The sequence below is a fragment of the Camelus ferus genome, chromosome 11 (genome assembly GCF_009834535.1).
Source record: "Camelus ferus isolate YT-003-E chromosome 11, BCGSAC_Cfer_1.0, whole genome shotgun sequence".
NCBI classification, from domain to species: Eukaryota; Metazoa; Chordata; class Mammalia; order Artiodactyla; family Camelidae; genus Camelus; species Camelus ferus.
This window is the reverse complement of record NC_045706.1, coordinates 26,108,212-26,125,203: the sequence shown is the minus strand read 5'-3', so window position 1 is coordinate 26,125,203 and position 16,992 is coordinate 26,108,212. Positions and strand designations below refer to the sequence as shown.

The 16,992-nt window shown below is 44.3% G+C and overlaps 1 protein-coding gene across 1 annotated transcript in view; it reads left to right on the top strand.

Moving 5' to 3' along the window:
- Positions 1-16,992, top strand: part of ABCC2 (ATP binding cassette subfamily C member 2) — a 56,810-nt gene that overhangs the window by 26,269 nt on the left and 13,549 nt on the right. Inside the window, 12 exon segments of the mRNA XM_006182913.3 lie at positions 651-788; positions 1,332-1,478; positions 3,130-3,214; positions 3,923-3,989; positions 5,442-5,568; positions 7,177-7,353; positions 9,027-9,194; positions 11,732-11,912; positions 13,732-13,855; positions 14,144-14,279; positions 14,983-15,202; positions 15,353-15,507. Of these exon segments, the coding sequence (XP_006182975.2) occupies positions 651-788; positions 1,332-1,478; positions 3,130-3,214; positions 3,923-3,989; positions 5,442-5,568; positions 7,177-7,353; positions 9,027-9,194; positions 11,732-11,912; positions 13,732-13,855; positions 14,144-14,279; positions 14,983-15,202; positions 15,353-15,507 (1,725 nt within the window).

Below are 16,992 nucleotides of genomic sequence, written 5' to 3'. Positions count from 1 at the left end.
CCTTACCAGCTTTCAAAATAATGCATTTCATCCTTCAAAGGTGACCAGTAAGTTCTTTGTAAAATATATATGTTGTTTTGAATTCATGGATTTTAATATTACCCTAAACCTCTTGAAAATGAAATAGCCCCTTTGAACATCCTGATACTTCTCCACACAGGGCTCTGATATGCCTTCTTGCTAATGTGGCAAAATGAAAAGATAGACCTGGTTTTGAGTCTCAGCTCTACCACTTGCTAGTGTGGTGACTTTGGGCAAGTTACCTAGCCACTCTCAGCCTGTTTCCATATTGTTAAAATGGATACAATAATTCTAGAAGAGTAAGCGGCTAACTCTTCCTGATTTGCTCAGAACTTTCTGGCTTTAGCACTGAAAGCCCCATGTCCTGGGCAACCCTTTAGTCCTGGGCAAACTGGAACCGTTGGTCACACTTCGGTTGTTATTAGGATTAAGTAAGATAATGAGCATAAAACGTGTTGTACATAGGAGGTTGTCAACAAACACAAGCTACCTTTTTGTAATCGCACTTTATAATCTGGATTTCTACTTCCCCAATTTGGGGGAGCATATCATGAAACCTGGGTGGATGAGATGTACCTGATGTCCTTTGGGGGCAACAGTGTGAGCTGTGCTCTCTTCTATCCTATTAGATCCTGAAATATTTCACCTGGGAACCTTCGTTCAAAAACCAAGTCTATGATATTCGGAAGAAAGAGCTAAAAAATCTGCTGATGTTCGGGCGTTTGCAGTCTGTGATAATATTTCTATTATACTTAACTCCAGTCCTGGTGAGTGACAGGAGTCAGTGAGCTGGCTCAGCTTCCTGGAGAGGAAGGTCTGTTTTGATAGATTTCCCAGCACCTGTCAGCCTGACCTTGAAATCCAGGGAACTCTGTCCCGCTCCTCAGCTTCTCATGCTACTATTCCTACCTCATGTCCCTAGATCCAGCCTCACCATTGTGCACAATTTGGTGGCCTGGATGTGCAGGGCAAGTTTCTAGGGGGTTCAGCGTGAATGTGGTATCTGGGCATGGTTTGCATGGGAAGGCTTCTCATCTTCTCAGGGAGGCTGCATGAATCTGTAGTGGAAGGAACCCTGATACAGGAGCCAGGAGACCCGAACTCTGGTCCAGCAGTGCCATTAATTGACTTTGTGACCTCAGGCAAGATATTTCCTCCCCTTCCAGGCTCAGATTTCTTATCTGTAACATGGGAAGGTTGAGATATTCCCCAAGACTCCTTCAAGCCTGATACAGTGCTGAGTTCCTGAGACTTAAAAAGGTTCCTTGATCCCTTTTAGGAATAAATCACTGTTGGCTTTGCTTTTCCAGGTGTCTGTGATCACATTTTCGGTTTATGTCCTGGTGGACAGCAATAATATTCTGGATGCACAAAAGGCCTTCACCTCCATCACCCTCTTCAATATCCTGCGCTTTCCTATGAGCATGCTTCCCATGTTAATCTCCTCCATGCTCCAGGTAGGTAGGAACTCTCACTGCTAACTGACTCTCTCTCTGGTTAAAAGTCTTATATTATAGAATGACTGATCTGTCATACCTCATTTCTAGCTTCTGCTGGTGAACTTTAAACTAGAGAGATTTGTTTGGTCTCTGGAGACCAATAGTTTGACCTTAGTATATTCAAGGTCTCCAAACCCCAATTTTTCTGACTGTAAAATGAGGATGTAACCATACCAATCTCATCCATCTCACAGAGAGACAAGGCTTGTGAGAGCATTTAGTGAAATTGATGATTCTGGTACCTAGAACATTTCTAGGCCCTTTTCCCAGCTCAGTTTCCTCCACATTTTCCCAATGCTCTTGGGGTATTTATATAGCATTAGAGAAATAGGGCACAAAAAGGGAGAAAAGGCTTCTCTCTGTGTGAAGCCCTCGGGGGTTAAAACCTAACATAATCAGGAGCCTCAAGCTGTCAGACAATGAGTTTGGAGTCCAGGAGGCCTTGGGCCAGAGGGAGTATATGCGTCCTGAAAACTGAGCACAGTCACTGAGGTGGACCAGGCACCAGACCTCAGGAGGACATTCAGAGGGCAGGTGGCAGACTGGTGAGGCAGCCAGGATGACAAAGTGTGGTGACCTGCATTTATCCCAGAGGTGGTTGGCTTCAGATAGCTCAGGCCATAGGAAGGACTGGAGTTTAGGAGAAGGCCTCCTGGTTCTGGAGAGTGTTAAGGAAGCCTGATAGATTTGGCTGATAAAGAAATTACATGCTCTTTTTAAATTCAGATGGTTTAACACATAGCAAAAGCAAGATCAGCAAAGGGGACCCTTTGTGTCCTTCTCCCTGAGTAAAAAGGGGCCAGGTGACCATGAAGCATGGGCAGTGAGGCACTCTGTTTCTAGGAGCTGATCCATGAAACAGCTTAGAAGTTTTATAGCCTGCAGTTGCACTCCAAGGAGGGGGCAAGGCAGAAAGTATATTTCATCAGAACGCAGGTGGTGGTGAGAAGCTGTCTCATGACAGCCTTCCTGGAAGGGAGGCAAGTGAGAAACATTCCTGTAAATCCTCCAGAGTTCACCTGTTCCAGGAGGACCACAGGGTTTTCTACCAATGCTTAGGTCAACTGCAATTTAAGCTTGACCTATGTGGAGGTGTGCAACGTCCACTGTGGTTCTATGGCCACTTCCTCTACAGAGGATCCTAGTAGTGGCTCAGTTAGGACACTGCATGGGTCATCAAGGTATGAACTCAGTTAGAGAAGAGCACACCAGGGGCTCAGTCACCACAACCAGACAGTTTTGTCTTAGAAGAAAGCTGGAGACTGTTTCTGGAACTAGGTCCAAAGACTGGAGAGAGAATAGTAGAATTGACCTCCCCCTTCTCCCAGGTGAGTTTTTCTGAGGGGCTGAAATGGAGCATCTTAATTTCCCTCTGTTCAGAGTGGGATGGCTCCCAGGGCTGAAGTGTGGCTGAATCTGTTAGGGGTGTGGGTCGGAGGGTGGGAAGCCAGAGGTTTCGGCTATGGCAAATTGCAAATTGCGGGCAAGAGGTCTGGTAGGTTGACTGTCTGCTTCCACATCCAAGGCTGATGATGAAGTCAAACTCCTCTCTCTACTTGGGCTTGTCATTGAATTTTTTATTCTTGAGATCCTTTGTGTCCTTCTGTAGGCCAGTGTTTCCATAGAACGGCTAGAGAAGTACTTGGGAGGAGATGAGTTGGACACATCTGCCATTCGACATGACTGCAATTTTGGTAAATGATTTTGGAAAGTGCTTCCTAAACTAATTCACAGTGCTGGCGCCAGAACTTTGATATACAAGGGCATAGCAGCAGCAAACTGATGGGGAGAGAAAGAGGGGGGACTTATCTTGCACCTATATTTGCATAATATGCATATTGTTATTACTTAAATTATGCTTTCATTTAGAACAGATTGCCAAGCAAAGCTGGGCCAGCTATTCTGAGGATAAGCAGGGAATCCTGCAAAGGATCTAGAAAACAGAAGTCAGGGTGGAGCCAAGCATGTGGAATTGGGAAGATAGGTGGGAATGAAAGAACAAACAGGTTCTGAAGGTTTAAGGATTGTGGAGCATCCTTAGCCAGAGTGAACAGTGGATCTGGAATCCAGGGCAGGGAGTGGCTGGGTTTATATGTGGAGGTGGAATTTATACAGGAGACTAGGCGACAGAGGGCCCGGTAATGTACCCAGAGTGTCTGTAGGTCAAGAATCTGGGCTACCAACAGGCTTGGGACTCCTAAATCAAAAAGGACTTCATATCCAGGCAGCTTTTGGTCTCACCCCAGAAGCTTCCATTTGCCTCTTGCCAGCTTAGGAGTCAGCACATGACAGAAGTGATCTTGGGCTCTGCTGGAGGAAGTGGAGAGGGCACACAAGGGCTGAGAAAGGGCACAGACTTGGGGACCTACATCTGACTTAAAGAGGGGCCTTTTTCTCAACAGACAAAGCTGTGCAGTTTTCTGAGGCCTCCTTTACCTGGGACCACGATTTGGAAGTCACAATCCGAGAGTAAGTTGCTTCCTTTGCATCTTGCTGTTTTTTAAGGATGCTCCTTGCCAGTCTTGTTGTTGGAAAATTTCATGTAATAGAACACATGGGAAAATGAGCTATGTGCACATGTTCAGTTAGATCCTAGTGCAGGCTAAACCCATGGAGGGATGAGCTGACAGCAGAGATCCCGAGCCCCTTCCCTATAACAGCATCTACCTCCTTGCTTTCCTACTGTGGGACAGTGTACATCCAGCTGAGAACCCATGAAGACACTGGTTGTCCAGACTGTGGATGGAGGTTGTGCAGGGTTGGCAGGTAGTCAGGGTCTCTAGGTATGGTAGAGGATACACACAAGAACCTGAACTCAATTTAAGTTTACTTATTCATTGAAGAATAGTAATCATGAAGAATTCTTCATGAAGAATGAAGAATCAAAGAAGAATTGACCTTCTTTGCCCAGAGAACATCATATCTGGAATTTTTCATCTACATAACCCATTCTCACATTTCACCCTGTAGGCTACCTCCTCTGCCTTAAGCCAACCCTTTCTTGCCACACTGCTGCATGTAATGTGTTCCTTAAGCTCTACATGTAGCAGTGCATCCAACTCAGCCCCTGAGCACAGAACAACAGAGGACACCAGGAGCCTGAGCAGGCCAGATCTTTTTCTTCACAACTGAGCATAACTAATCCTCTCCCTGCTACACCCAGGACTTTCCACTCTTCTGTCCTATTCCTACATCCTTTAACATGGATTCTGGAGCTTGCCCCAGCAGGTGTCAGGCCAGAAGCTCCGCCTCTGAACCCTCCCAACCAGGAAGTCTCACTTTGCAAAGAGGAAAGTGGACATAGCTCCCACTTTGCTAGCAATGTAAGTCTAGAAGGAAACCGGTTCAAAGGGCAGGTTGAGAAAGCCTGTGAACAAGTTCCCCATGTTCCTAACATTCTAGGGACTCAAATAATAGGGCCAGTACAGAGAGTTTCCAGGAGCCTAGCCCAGTGTGGGCCCCTCCCAGCCAGACTCAGCCATACCTCCAGGAGAGGGGACAGGGAATCTGTGCTTTCAGCAAGTGTTCCATTGGATGGCCAAGTTTGGGAAACATCTTGTTCAACCTCATTAGTTTAGAAATGAGAGTCCAAAAGAGGTGACTCTCCAAGATCATACAGCTCAGCAGTGGCAGAGTTGGGACTTGAACTCAGGTCTTGTTCAATGGTACCATGTTGATTCTAAAATAATTTTTCTAGTGGAAACTCACATTTGGCACAAACAACTTACAGATGAGGGCTCACTGTAACCTCTTAGAGCTAAAAAAAAATCATTAGAGAAATATATTGGACTCTTGTATATCAGGGCAAACGTTCCAGTCTTGAGGGAAAATCCCCTATACTAGACTTCTCACCTAAGGAGTGGCTTGAGCTACTCTTGAATAACTCTCCTCATCTCCTTCAAGTATACTTCTTTCTTTCAGCGTGAATCTGGACATTATGCCAGGCCAGTTGGTGGCTATAGTGGGCACTGTGGGCTCTGGGAAATCCTCCTTGATGTCAGCCATGTTGGGAGAAATGGAAAATATCCACGGGAACATCACCATCAAGGTGAGGAGGATGCTGGCACTCAGATGTGGGTCTCTCAGTGCTGCTTTCTCATTGGGAGGATGGCCTAGAATCTGATAACTACTCCTGTCTTATTTCTGTAGGTGAGGTTGTGGAGACATCTGGGAGACTTGTAAATTGTAGATTCTTTGCCCCACCCCACATACATAATCAGATTTTGGTGTAGATTCTAAAAACCTGCATTTTTAATAAGCTCCCCAAGTGATTTTTTTTTTGGTGGGGATAGGTAATTAGATTTACTTATTTATTCATTCTTAGAGGAAGTACTGGGGATTGAACCCAGGACATCATGCATGCTAAGGATGTGCTCTACCACTTGAGCTATACCCTCCCCTCCCATTTTAACCTCCTCTCCCAGGTAATTCTCATATGTGTCCTGAAGTTTGAAAACTATTGAATAGTGCTGTCTTCTTTCAAAGTATAGGCAATTCTACTATATCTATGTTTCTGAAAACCTCAAGTTCTGCAAAACCATACAATAAAAATAACAAGACCTGGGGGAAAGAACTAGAACAGTATAGATTCTGAAAAACCAAGGTACCAACAAAAGCAGTAACAACAATAATCATAAAAACAATAACCCTGTAAAACCTCTACTGATAATTGCACCCAGCTTCACAATTAGTTCTGGGCCTCTCGCCTCCTCCTTTGAGAGGTTGGAGTTTAGGACATTTGCTTCCAATACAAAAATATGACATAGGATACAGACATCATCAATTATGATTACTTTAAATAGAGAAAAAATGTTTTCATGGCATCTTTATCAGCACTCTCAGCTTCCCCTGAGAACTAAATTTAGGGCAAATTATAGGTACTTGGAATCATTTAATGAGCCACTACTTACACCAAAAAGAGGCATGTCTATGGATTTTTAGCTTTTCTTCTTAAGATCTTCATATATTGCTAAGCCTTTGTTTTTAGTAAGAAAGCTTGCCCCTAATTGCTTTCACAGACATGCTTGGAAAAATTTTAAGAACTAACATTTCTTCCACATTACACTGACATTATTCCCTGATTTACTAAGGAAATAATTTGCATTAAATAAGCACGCAGTATAGCAGAGTAGACTCTATAGATTTAATTCTGTCTCTGAGCTCCTCTCAGGAAGCATTTTCTTACTAAGTCATAACTGAGTTTGTCCTTACACAGAGGCGTTTGTCAGGCTCCATCTCTCCTTTGACATGATCTGCTTCATGTATCAGCCTGGTGCCCAAATGTCAGTCTCTTAGTTCTTGCTTGCTAGGATGTCATCTATCCCATTCCCCAACAGTGTCAGCCCTCTGCTGGTCCTAGTAACCTCACTGGGGTCTAAAACCCTGTTCTGGAAGCAACATATGCATTCATGCACCAATTTTTAGATCATAGCTAGAGAGTGATAGTCCAAAAAAGGAGACGTTAAGTGATGAATAGGATATTGAATCTTTCTCTCTGGTTGATGTAATTTATAAATAGCATGTGCTCAGCCAGCCTGACATATACCCTTTTCAGATCTAAGTTCCATTTGTTCCTCCCACCTCCTGCCACCCCCTTCTTCAATCCTGCTTTTCCAGAGGTACAAAACTGTCACATGGTCTAATCCTTCCCATCTAGGGCACTATAGCCTACGTCCCACAGCAGTCTTGGATTCAGAATGGTACCATAAAGGACAACATCCTTTTTGGAGCAGAGCTGGATGAAAAGAAATACCAGCAAGTTCTGGAGGCCTGTGCCCTCCTCCCAGACTTGGAAGTGCTGCCTGGAGGAGACCTGGCTGAGATTGGAGAGAAGGTATTTGGGACACCAAGGGGTCACCTTGAAGGGTGAAGAAACAGTGAAGAAAAAGAGTGAGGATGGTGAAGAAGCACATGGCAACAAAATAGTTGACCAATTTTGGTAGCCAAGTCTGGAACAAACACCAGAAAATAGAGGAGTTTGCACAATATTTTGTGCAAATAACTCAGAAATTTAAAATTTTGTTACTGGAAGCAAATATAGGAATTGTGTAAATCTAAAGGAAAGATGATGAGACTAGGACCTCAGAGGTTAACTAGCCAGCGGCGGATCCAAGGTTGACCCCACAGGTGGAGGGGCAGAAGTAGACCAGAGCCTAGTTGTCCTAACCCTATTCTGTATACTAGTGAGGGCCAGAGTAGGGTTCTTATCTGCTTTGAACATTTACAAATTTAGTATGTATTATTTTCTCATGTTATTAAATGTCCTTTTTAAAAATTAATTTTTAATGAATTACTATATTCATTATATGGATGTAGCATAATTTGTTTAGAAATCCCTGATTACTACATATCTAGGATGTTTTAATCCTCTTTCTCTATTACTAAAAATGAAATAGCAGTCTTTTGGGGAAGGATCTTGAGATGTTAGATGACTAGTGAAGATATAGCTCTAGAGTGATTTTGTTCACTAATTCAGCATACATTTATTGAGTACCACTATGTGCCAGACACTGTTTTAAATGCTGGAGTTACATCCACAAACAAAATAAAGAAAATCTACCTTGGTAAATTCTACATTCTCATGGGGCTGGAAGCAACAGCAACAAGAAAATAAGTAAATTACATGATACAAAATGGTAAGTTGGGCACACTTTTAATTATTAGGCCTAAAGTATTTATTTGAATCAAAGATGCTTATTTGTATAAAGGAATTACGTTACTGAACCAAATTTGGGTCCAGTCACCCACATTGCAGCAAAGCCAATCTACTGACAGCGGGTTGCAGTGAAGGAAATTACAGTGTTTATTGCAGGGTGCAGCAAGGAGAATGGGCATCTCATGCTCAAAAGACCCAAACTCCTCAGTGGCTTTCAGGGAAGGGTTTTTAAAGGCAACATTTGGGGTGAGGGTTGCAGCTTGTGGACTTTCTTCTAACTGGTTGGTGGTAAAGTAACAGGGTGGTGTTTCGGGAATCTTTTTTTTTAATCATCAACTTTCTGGTTCCAGCCACTTTGAGGTCTAAGTGCTTGTGGTTAGCATGTAATTACCGTCTTCCACCGGGGTGAGAATCTTAGTTTCTGCAGAACAATTCAAAAAATGTGTCAAGATTGTTACATACACCCCTTGAGGAGGAACTAGGACTCTGTTTTATTGCTGAACTGTGGTTTCTTGATTGTTTTTCCCTTGTTTCTGCATTCCTGCACTTCCCTATGAGTAACTGCTTGAGCCTGCTCTTTAGAACTCAGGGAAGGCCTAGGAGACTAAAGCTTTTTTCTACAACAAGAAACAAGAACACAGAGGGGCTTTGGTACCCAGGAGGGCCTCGCAGAGTTCTGCTTGCTTTCAGTCCCCCCTTTTCATTGATGCTCCTCCATCTTGAGGGGAACAGGTGTGGGACAAGAAAGGGAATCGACTTTTAGTAGCGATGTGAATCATAAATTCAATAGAGGAACTCAACTTTAGGGGGACTTGGTTTCAGTACTTAATAGAAATTATTTTCTTCTTCAGGGTATAAATCTCAGTGGGGGTCAGAAGCAGCGGATCAGCCTGGCCCGAGCTACCTATCAAAATACAGACATCTATATTCTGGATGACCCCCTATCAGCCGTGGATGCTCATGTAGGAAAACATATTTTCAATAAGGTCTTGGGTCCCAGTGGCTTGTTGAAAGGCAAGGTGAGAAATTAAAGTGATGAAGACATGAGGAGGGGCACATATCTCTTAGGACTGCTGGGTCCTGAAGCAGATTTCCTTATTCACCTGCCCCCCTGGGCTGCTGAGGAGATACAGGGTTGGACTTGTCTTTCAGGAGACCACCCAGTGAGGGCTTCCATCTTGAGGTCATAGCTTACGTATGGACTGGCTAATTTGAGCTGTATTCTCTGGCTCCGACACTGAGCCTCTTAGGATGACTGATTATGATAGAAGGTCCTTTGAGATATGTGGTTATGTGGTATCATAAATATATTTGGTCTTTGTCACTAGTTCTTGGCATAGAGCTCCTCACCCTTAGAACTTACTGAGTGACACTAGGAGTGTCTTCTGCTTTTCATAATGAGCCCCGTTAGGTCACACCTGAGTTTATGCTAAATTAGTGATTTAGGGAGGGGCCCTTAGGCAGCCTCTGGACAAGGCTGTTCCTCAGAAAGACCAAGTGATGGGAAGGTTGGAACTTTCAGTCCCACTCACCAACCTCTGGGGAGGGGAGGATGGGCTGGAGATTGGGATATAAAAATTCTTGAATGAGAAGATTCAGAGAGCTGCTGGGTTGGTGAGAACATTAAGGTGCTGGGAGGGTGGCACACCTCATGAGAGCATGGAAATTTTGCACAAGCACCTCCCCCCACCCAGACCTTGCCCTATTCAGCTCTTCCATTTCACTGTTCCTGAGTTGTATACTTTGAAATAAACTGGTAAACAGTAAGTAAAGTATTTTCCTGGGGTTTATGAGCCATTCTAGCAAATTATCAAACCTGAGGAGGGGGCCATGAGAGTCTTCAATTTATAGCTAGTTGATCAGAAGTATGGGTGGTCCAAGACTTTGGGCCAGCATCTGAAGTCAGGGCAGTCTTGTGGGACTGAGCCTTTAAGCTGTGGGGTTTGTGCTAATTCTGGGTAGCTAGTGTCAGAATTGAAATTGAATTGCTGGACACTCAGAGAATTGGTTGATGTTAGAAAACACCCTAGAGGACCCAACAGTTTACCTTGCTGGTGGGACACAGGTCATCCTGCAAGTATTAGAGCTATACTCTAAGAAGGCATTTCCCTAAAACTCCGGCAGGATGTAGGAGCACTGTGCCTAGAAAGGATGACCCGACCTGAATATAGAAATAAAGCTTACATTTTCTGAGTATTTATGTCCTAGGCATGTGCTAAGCATTTTGATTGCTGTCTCATTTGAGTCTCACAATGCCCTGTGAGATAGTACTGATGAAGTGGCCAGAGCAAGTCACTAGAGTCATGGGCTTTCCTTACCATAGGCAAGTTAGCACAGTGGGCTGAGTGGGAGAGGGGCTGACAGAGCCCCTTGAGGGTTTGAATATGCTCCTCACCAGCAGCAAGTGTAGAGTGCGAGCTATCAGCATGCCATCTGTATTTGGCCTCCCTTCAAGATTTTTTGAGAGCTGCCCATCAGAGGGTGAGCTAGTATCCCACTGAGGCCTTTTGCCTCTCTCTTGGATCAGTGAGTCGACAGGAACTCACTCTCCCTCCTATTCCTGGTCCTAGCTTCTGTTCTTAAGGCTAATTGGCTCTGTTCTTTCATGAACTAAATACCCACCCTGTACCTGGTTCTTTGCAAAGACTGGCAGTGCACAGATGGTAAGGTCTTGTCCCTGCTCTCAAGTAACTTACTGTCTAATTGGCAGATACACCAAAAAGCAAACAATAATATGACACAGGGATTAGTTTAATGGCAGTCTATACAAACTACAGTGGAAACATTGGAGGAATACCTAGTTCTTGCCTGAGGACTCAGGAAAGGCTACCAGGAGAGTTGGGCTTGAGCTGAGACTTGAAGGATGAGCATCTCCTGAGTCTTCCTGGTAAGAGGGACCTAGTGCCTGTAAAGGCAGTGGGCTTGGACTGTCTCTCCAGAGGCCCATCTCAACCCCATGGCCCCTATCTGAGCCTCATTACTGATCCATGAGTGTTTGTCTTTCTCTGAGTGGAGTCCCTGATTCAGGAGTCAATGTGGTCCATAAATAGACAGGAATACAAGGGATGCCAAGTCTTCCACATTGGGGAGGGCATGGGCCAAAGACAAAATTTCTTGCCCCGCAGTGTGTCTAACATGCTAAAAGAATCTGGGCAGTTCTTGTTAGTTCAGTTGGTTCGCTGTTTAGTGAGAGGGGCAGTTAGTTTTGCATGCCTTAGTTGTATTGATAGCTCTTGATCTCAGGTGACATTCCTAAGCCCAGCTCTTAGCTACCCTGGAGGCTGGAGGAAAATGTGTGCAAAGCTCACTGCCACTCCAGGAAAATAACTATGAATATACCCATGATGACAGGAGTCTCATCTTACACACGGGGGTCAGGTCGTGTGTTAGGTTAGGATAAGATGCTGGGAAGCAAAGAGAAAGTAAAAGAGGGCAAGTGATCAGGGCCATATTTTGAAGCAAAGCCCCACAGTAAATCTTTTTTTTTTTTTTTCCTTTTTAAGAGTAAGCTAAGGAAGGTAGTGGACAGAGGGTCAACTTACTGTCATTTTTACAGACTCGACTCTTGGTGACACACAGCATTCACTTTCTTCCCCACGTGGATGAGATTGTGGTTATGGGGAACGGCACCATCTTAGAGAAGGGGTCCTACAGCACTCTGCTGGCCAAGAAAGGATCGTTTGCTAAGAATCTGAAGACATTCATGAAACAGACGGGTCCTGAAGACGAGGCCACAGGTATGTGAAGAGGACTGGAGCAGGATAGCACTTGGGTGTGGGAGAGGGAGGAGTAGTAAACATCACTGTTTACCTCCTGATCTGTTCAGTATCCAGTGCACTAGACTTGGAAGTGAATTATCCAGAGCTCTAAAATCTATGTTCTGTGTCTCTATAAAGAAATACAAACATAAAAACTTTTTATATCTGAGCCAAACTGGGGGTTACCCTGCTCATCTGGTCTGTGACATGCAGAGGGCACTCTGAAGAAGGCAACTAGAGGTTTGTGGTGATCAGCTCTTACAGGAGACACACCAGTGGCACAAGGGGCCCCCTTTCAGGGAATGCCCTGACTAGTCACATCCCACCCCATCTACCCTAAATCCATTAAAATCATTTTCTGAACACCTTCATGATACCCGGTACTAATAGTGTGCCGCTAAATTGTTAAGCCCTAACAAAGGGATCTTGACTAGTACACCAAAAACCACCGAGTGGTTTGCACCAGAAAAAAATGATGGCAGTTGCATAGTCTCACAGTGTGTCCCAGGAATAGCCTCTGCCCAACACCACTACCCCTGGGGTCACCGATTGGCTTCAGTTCCCTGGGGCTCTTCCTAAGAACCTCTCAGCAGCAGTCATGTGCGCGGCTCTGGGTATCTGCATCAGGTAGCAGTCGTCAGCAGGTCAGGACTGAGAAAGCAAGGTCTGGAGGGTACAGGGGACATTCCAGAAGTCAGTCAGAAGAGGCAATAACTACAGAGCCTACAAGTGGGAACACATATAGGCCTTGAGGTCAGGACATGTAGTGGTTTAAAACTACAAGAGTCAGAAAAGCCTAAACCATGAAGTCTATAAGCATTGGCAGCACAGAGCAGGAACAAAGAATAGGATGGTGTGGGCTATGGGACTGGGAGCCAGCCCCGGGAAGTAGGTCAGGGGTACCAGCGGGACGGGAAGGGTCAGAACTTCCCATCATTCTTTATGTGCTCCAGGGACTGGCCTGGAGAAAACAAAAAGCACCTGCCTGGGGAGTGAAGGTCTCAGGCAAAGGGCAGTGTCTGATGCTGGATCTCCCAGAGTCACTGCTCAGGCAACCTCATCACTGTAACCTGGACAGTTTTCTCGTACTAATTCTAAACTTTTTTTTCTGATTTGCCTGGATCTGAGTTTCTGAGTTCTGTTATAAACCCCCATGGGTAGACGGCCCCTTTGAAAAATCCTATCTTTTGTGTACAAAAGACAGTTTGCAAAATAGCTCATTAAACCCTTGTTCTTGTAAACATTACTAGGCCATTTCTGAGAAGTGATGTAAGCCCCAGTGCCTGGCATGGTGCTGTGTTGGTTCTGGGGCTCAAGGTACAGACCACAAGATGGCAGAATAAAGGGAAGGGCAGGAGGGCAAGGTAACCTGTATCAGTATTGACTCTGTGTATTTCCTAATTAGCTGCCATAACAAAACCTTACAAACTGGGGGCTTAAACAACAGAAATTTATTGTCTCACAGTTCTAGAGGCTAGAAGTCCAAAATCAAGGTGTCAGCAAGATTGGTTCCTTCTGAAGGCGATAGGGAAGGATCTGTTCCAGGTCTCTCTCCTAGCTTCTGGTGGTTTGCTGGCAGTCTTTGGCATTCTTGGCTGTAGACACATCCCATCAGTCTCCACCTTCATCTTCACATGGTGTTCTCCCTTATGTGCATTTCTGTGTCCAAATTTCCCCTTTTTACGAGGACATCAGACATTGGGTTGGGGTCCAACAAGATCAGAAAAGACTTCTCTTTCTTCATAGAGCTCTGAGAGCTCTATGCAGCTCTCTCTCTAACCTTTGATGTGTCTCCTAGTCAATGAGGACAGTGAAGAAGAAGATGACTGTGGGCTGATGCCCAGTGTGGAGGAAATCCCTGAGGATGTGGCCTCCTTGTCCATGAAAAGAGAGAACAGCTTTCATCGAACACTTAGCCGCAGGTTGGTCATCTATTGAGCAGGCAGCCCCCATCACTCCCATAGATCCACTTGATCATTCTGCTATTCTCTGTGGACTTTTCCTAAGGGAGTGGACACCATGGACACTCCCAGCTCTTCCTTTGTTTCCTTGCATGGGGAGGAGGGTGGAGGTGGTGTGTTCCCCCCATGGCTGTCCGCTCTGAAATGCACTTGGAGGCAAGCAGAGCGACTGTGATATCTGCTTGCAGGAAAACCCTTGGGATGCACCTGCATGCTCAGGAAAGCATCCCCTGCATCTCAGTCTCTCAGTTCTAGGTCCAACAGCAGGCGTCTGAAGTCCTTAAAAGACTCCTTGAAAACTCGGAAGGCAAATATCCTGAATGAGGAGGAAGAAGTAGTCAAAGGACAAAAACTAATTAAGAAGGAATTTGTACAAACTGGAAAGGTGAACATCACAGTAAAAAGTATCATTAGAAGTGATACAAAGCTTGGGATTCAAACATTTTAAAGTTTCATGACATAAATACATATCTACAGAGGGATGTATCTTAAACGTGGTTTGCAGGTCTTTAAATTTATCATTGAAATGTTAGCAGAGGCTCTGGACTTTTTATGAAATCGTATTTCCATGAAGAATGACATGTTTCCTATGAATATCCTCATACCACACTTTATGAGTGTTTGATTCCATTCTGATGTGGTGAAAACAACAAAAGTGCTCTGTTCTGTGGCTTTTATTGGATCGAACCTTTTGGGAGTCAGAGAACACCAGTGTATCAATTTCCTATTACACAATTCAAAGTAAGAAAACTTAAAGCCAAGGTCTTAAATTTAAGGTCTTAACTTTGACCTTGGAATTTGTTTTACTAATGTCTGTGGTATAGATTCATCATTCTTACTCTATTTTTATACCTTCCCCTCTTCATTGCACCTAGAGGCTCATTAATTATCCTGATGGCTGTTTACCCTGCATTATATCTCAGCATTATTATCCTGGCCCAGTGCAGAAATGGTGATCACAGACTAGCAAATGTTGCTACCTGCTATCCACTTTTCTAAGAGACTGCACTCCCCCTAGGATTGGCATTTTAGGTAATTCCTTACCAAAATCCATTAGGAATTCTAATGTTGACATGGGGATTTTGCAGGTGAAGTTGTCCATCTACCTGAAATACCTACAAGCAATAGGGTGGCATTCGATGTTCTTCATCATCTTTGGGCTTGTGCTTTATTCTGTGGCTTTTATTGGATCAAACCTCTGGCTCAGTGCTTGGACCAGAGACTCTACAATCTTCAATAGCACCAACTATCCAGCCTCTCAGAGGGACCTGAGAGTTGGCGTCTATGGAGCTCTGGGATTAGCACAAGGTATGTGTGATGGCTACAAAAGCCATCTCTTAGAGAATCTGCTAGGTCCATGTACTTTGCCTGGCCTCAGAAGAGTTTGCCATTATGTCCTTGGTATAAGTCTTCAGGGATCCCTGTGCCTGGTGCTGACTAAACTGGTTCCATTTCTAGGTGTATTCGTGCTCATATCAAATCTCTGGAGTGTCCATGGTTCCACCCATGCATCAAGCATCCTTCACAAGCAATTACTAAGCAATATCCTTCGAGCACCCATGAGTTTTTTTGACACAACACCCACAGGTCGGATTGTGAACAGGTTTGCTGGTGTAAGTATCTCAAGGACTGTAAGAGGTATTTAAGTGCTCAGGATCTTTCCGTTTCTGACAGAAAGAATTCCCATGTGCCCCTAGGCAACACTGTGCAGTTCCTGTGCTTTTGTCCACTCAGTATGCAGATGTTTCTTGAGTACTTGTCTGAGGTCCCAAGGATCCTGGGGGTATAGGGATGAACAGCTCTGGCTCTTTAAGTAGCTCACCATCTAGTGAGGGAGATGGCCAAGGAAATAAAGGGCTAGGATAGAATACGGGAAAACCAATAACCACCGTGTGTACAGTAGCATTCCAGGAGTCCAAAAGAGGGACAGAGAAAAGTGGTACCAGCTCAGCCTCAGTGACTGAGGGTGGGAAATGTCAGGAAAGGTGACACTTAAATCATAGAAGTTAGCCAGGGAGATGGTGGGGATCTAGGGTAGGTGGGTGGCAGTAGAAGCAGGATGTGAAGGATTTTTCTGAGGAGAGAAAAAACCAAGTGAAAATACCACCACTGGTTGTGACTGAGTAAAAGGGACAGCAGGATAACCCTTTGCTTGGTCGCTGCCTCCATTCCTGAAGCTCCCATCTTTGATGCTTTAAAAATAAGTAAATGAAAAAAAAAAAAAAGTAAATGAGATCTGGATTGTGGAAGAGAGCCACCTACGATTTTAATGGGGTTCTGAAACATTGTCTCCATCTACTATATATCCTGGAACCCTCGGCATTCATTCATTCAACATTTATTGAGTGCCTTCTATGAGCCAAGGACTGTACTAGGCTTTGGGATGCTCAATAAATGTTATGATCATAGACAGCTCTCTTCCATGGGCCAGACCGAATCCACTGATTTTTAGCGAATATGAGATGGATATTTCAGGAACAGAGGAAACCAGACAATTCAGTGTAATATTCAACCATCACCAACAGAGTCTTCAGTTCTCTGTTTTTAGAAGAAGGCACACATTTAAAAAAAAATAAAAGGTATCTAAGCAGCTTGAACTCTGATTTGTTTGGTCTTGGAGCAGACACAAAGTCCAGCTCACAGCCCAAGCCAGGTTCTGGGGACAAGGTGATTGCTTCAAAAGTGGACAGGCCCTCACTTATCACCTCCCTCTGGAACAAAAATGGTGGGTGTGATGCCATTGGTGACAACTTAAATGGGCTTCCTGCTCTTTAATAGGACCTTAAAAAGTACCCAATTTTGGATATGGAGATTTCCCACGGAAGTTTTGCAAAGATCGTACACTCTTTTCTGATATAATCTTCTGAAAAAGAAAACATAGAGATCTTACTGTGAGTTACTTAGGCAACTGTCATATTTTGCTACCTGCTTTTGCATGAAAAAGGAAACTGTCATTAATTATATGGTGACTTTTTGGGGGGGAGATGGATCAGATCATAAAGGAAAGTGAAGTCTAGTGTCCTCTGGAGCTGATGACTGAGCCCTTAAGAGATGAAGGTAAGGGTGGAGGAAGAAAGATGGAGATTTTGTGCGAGGTC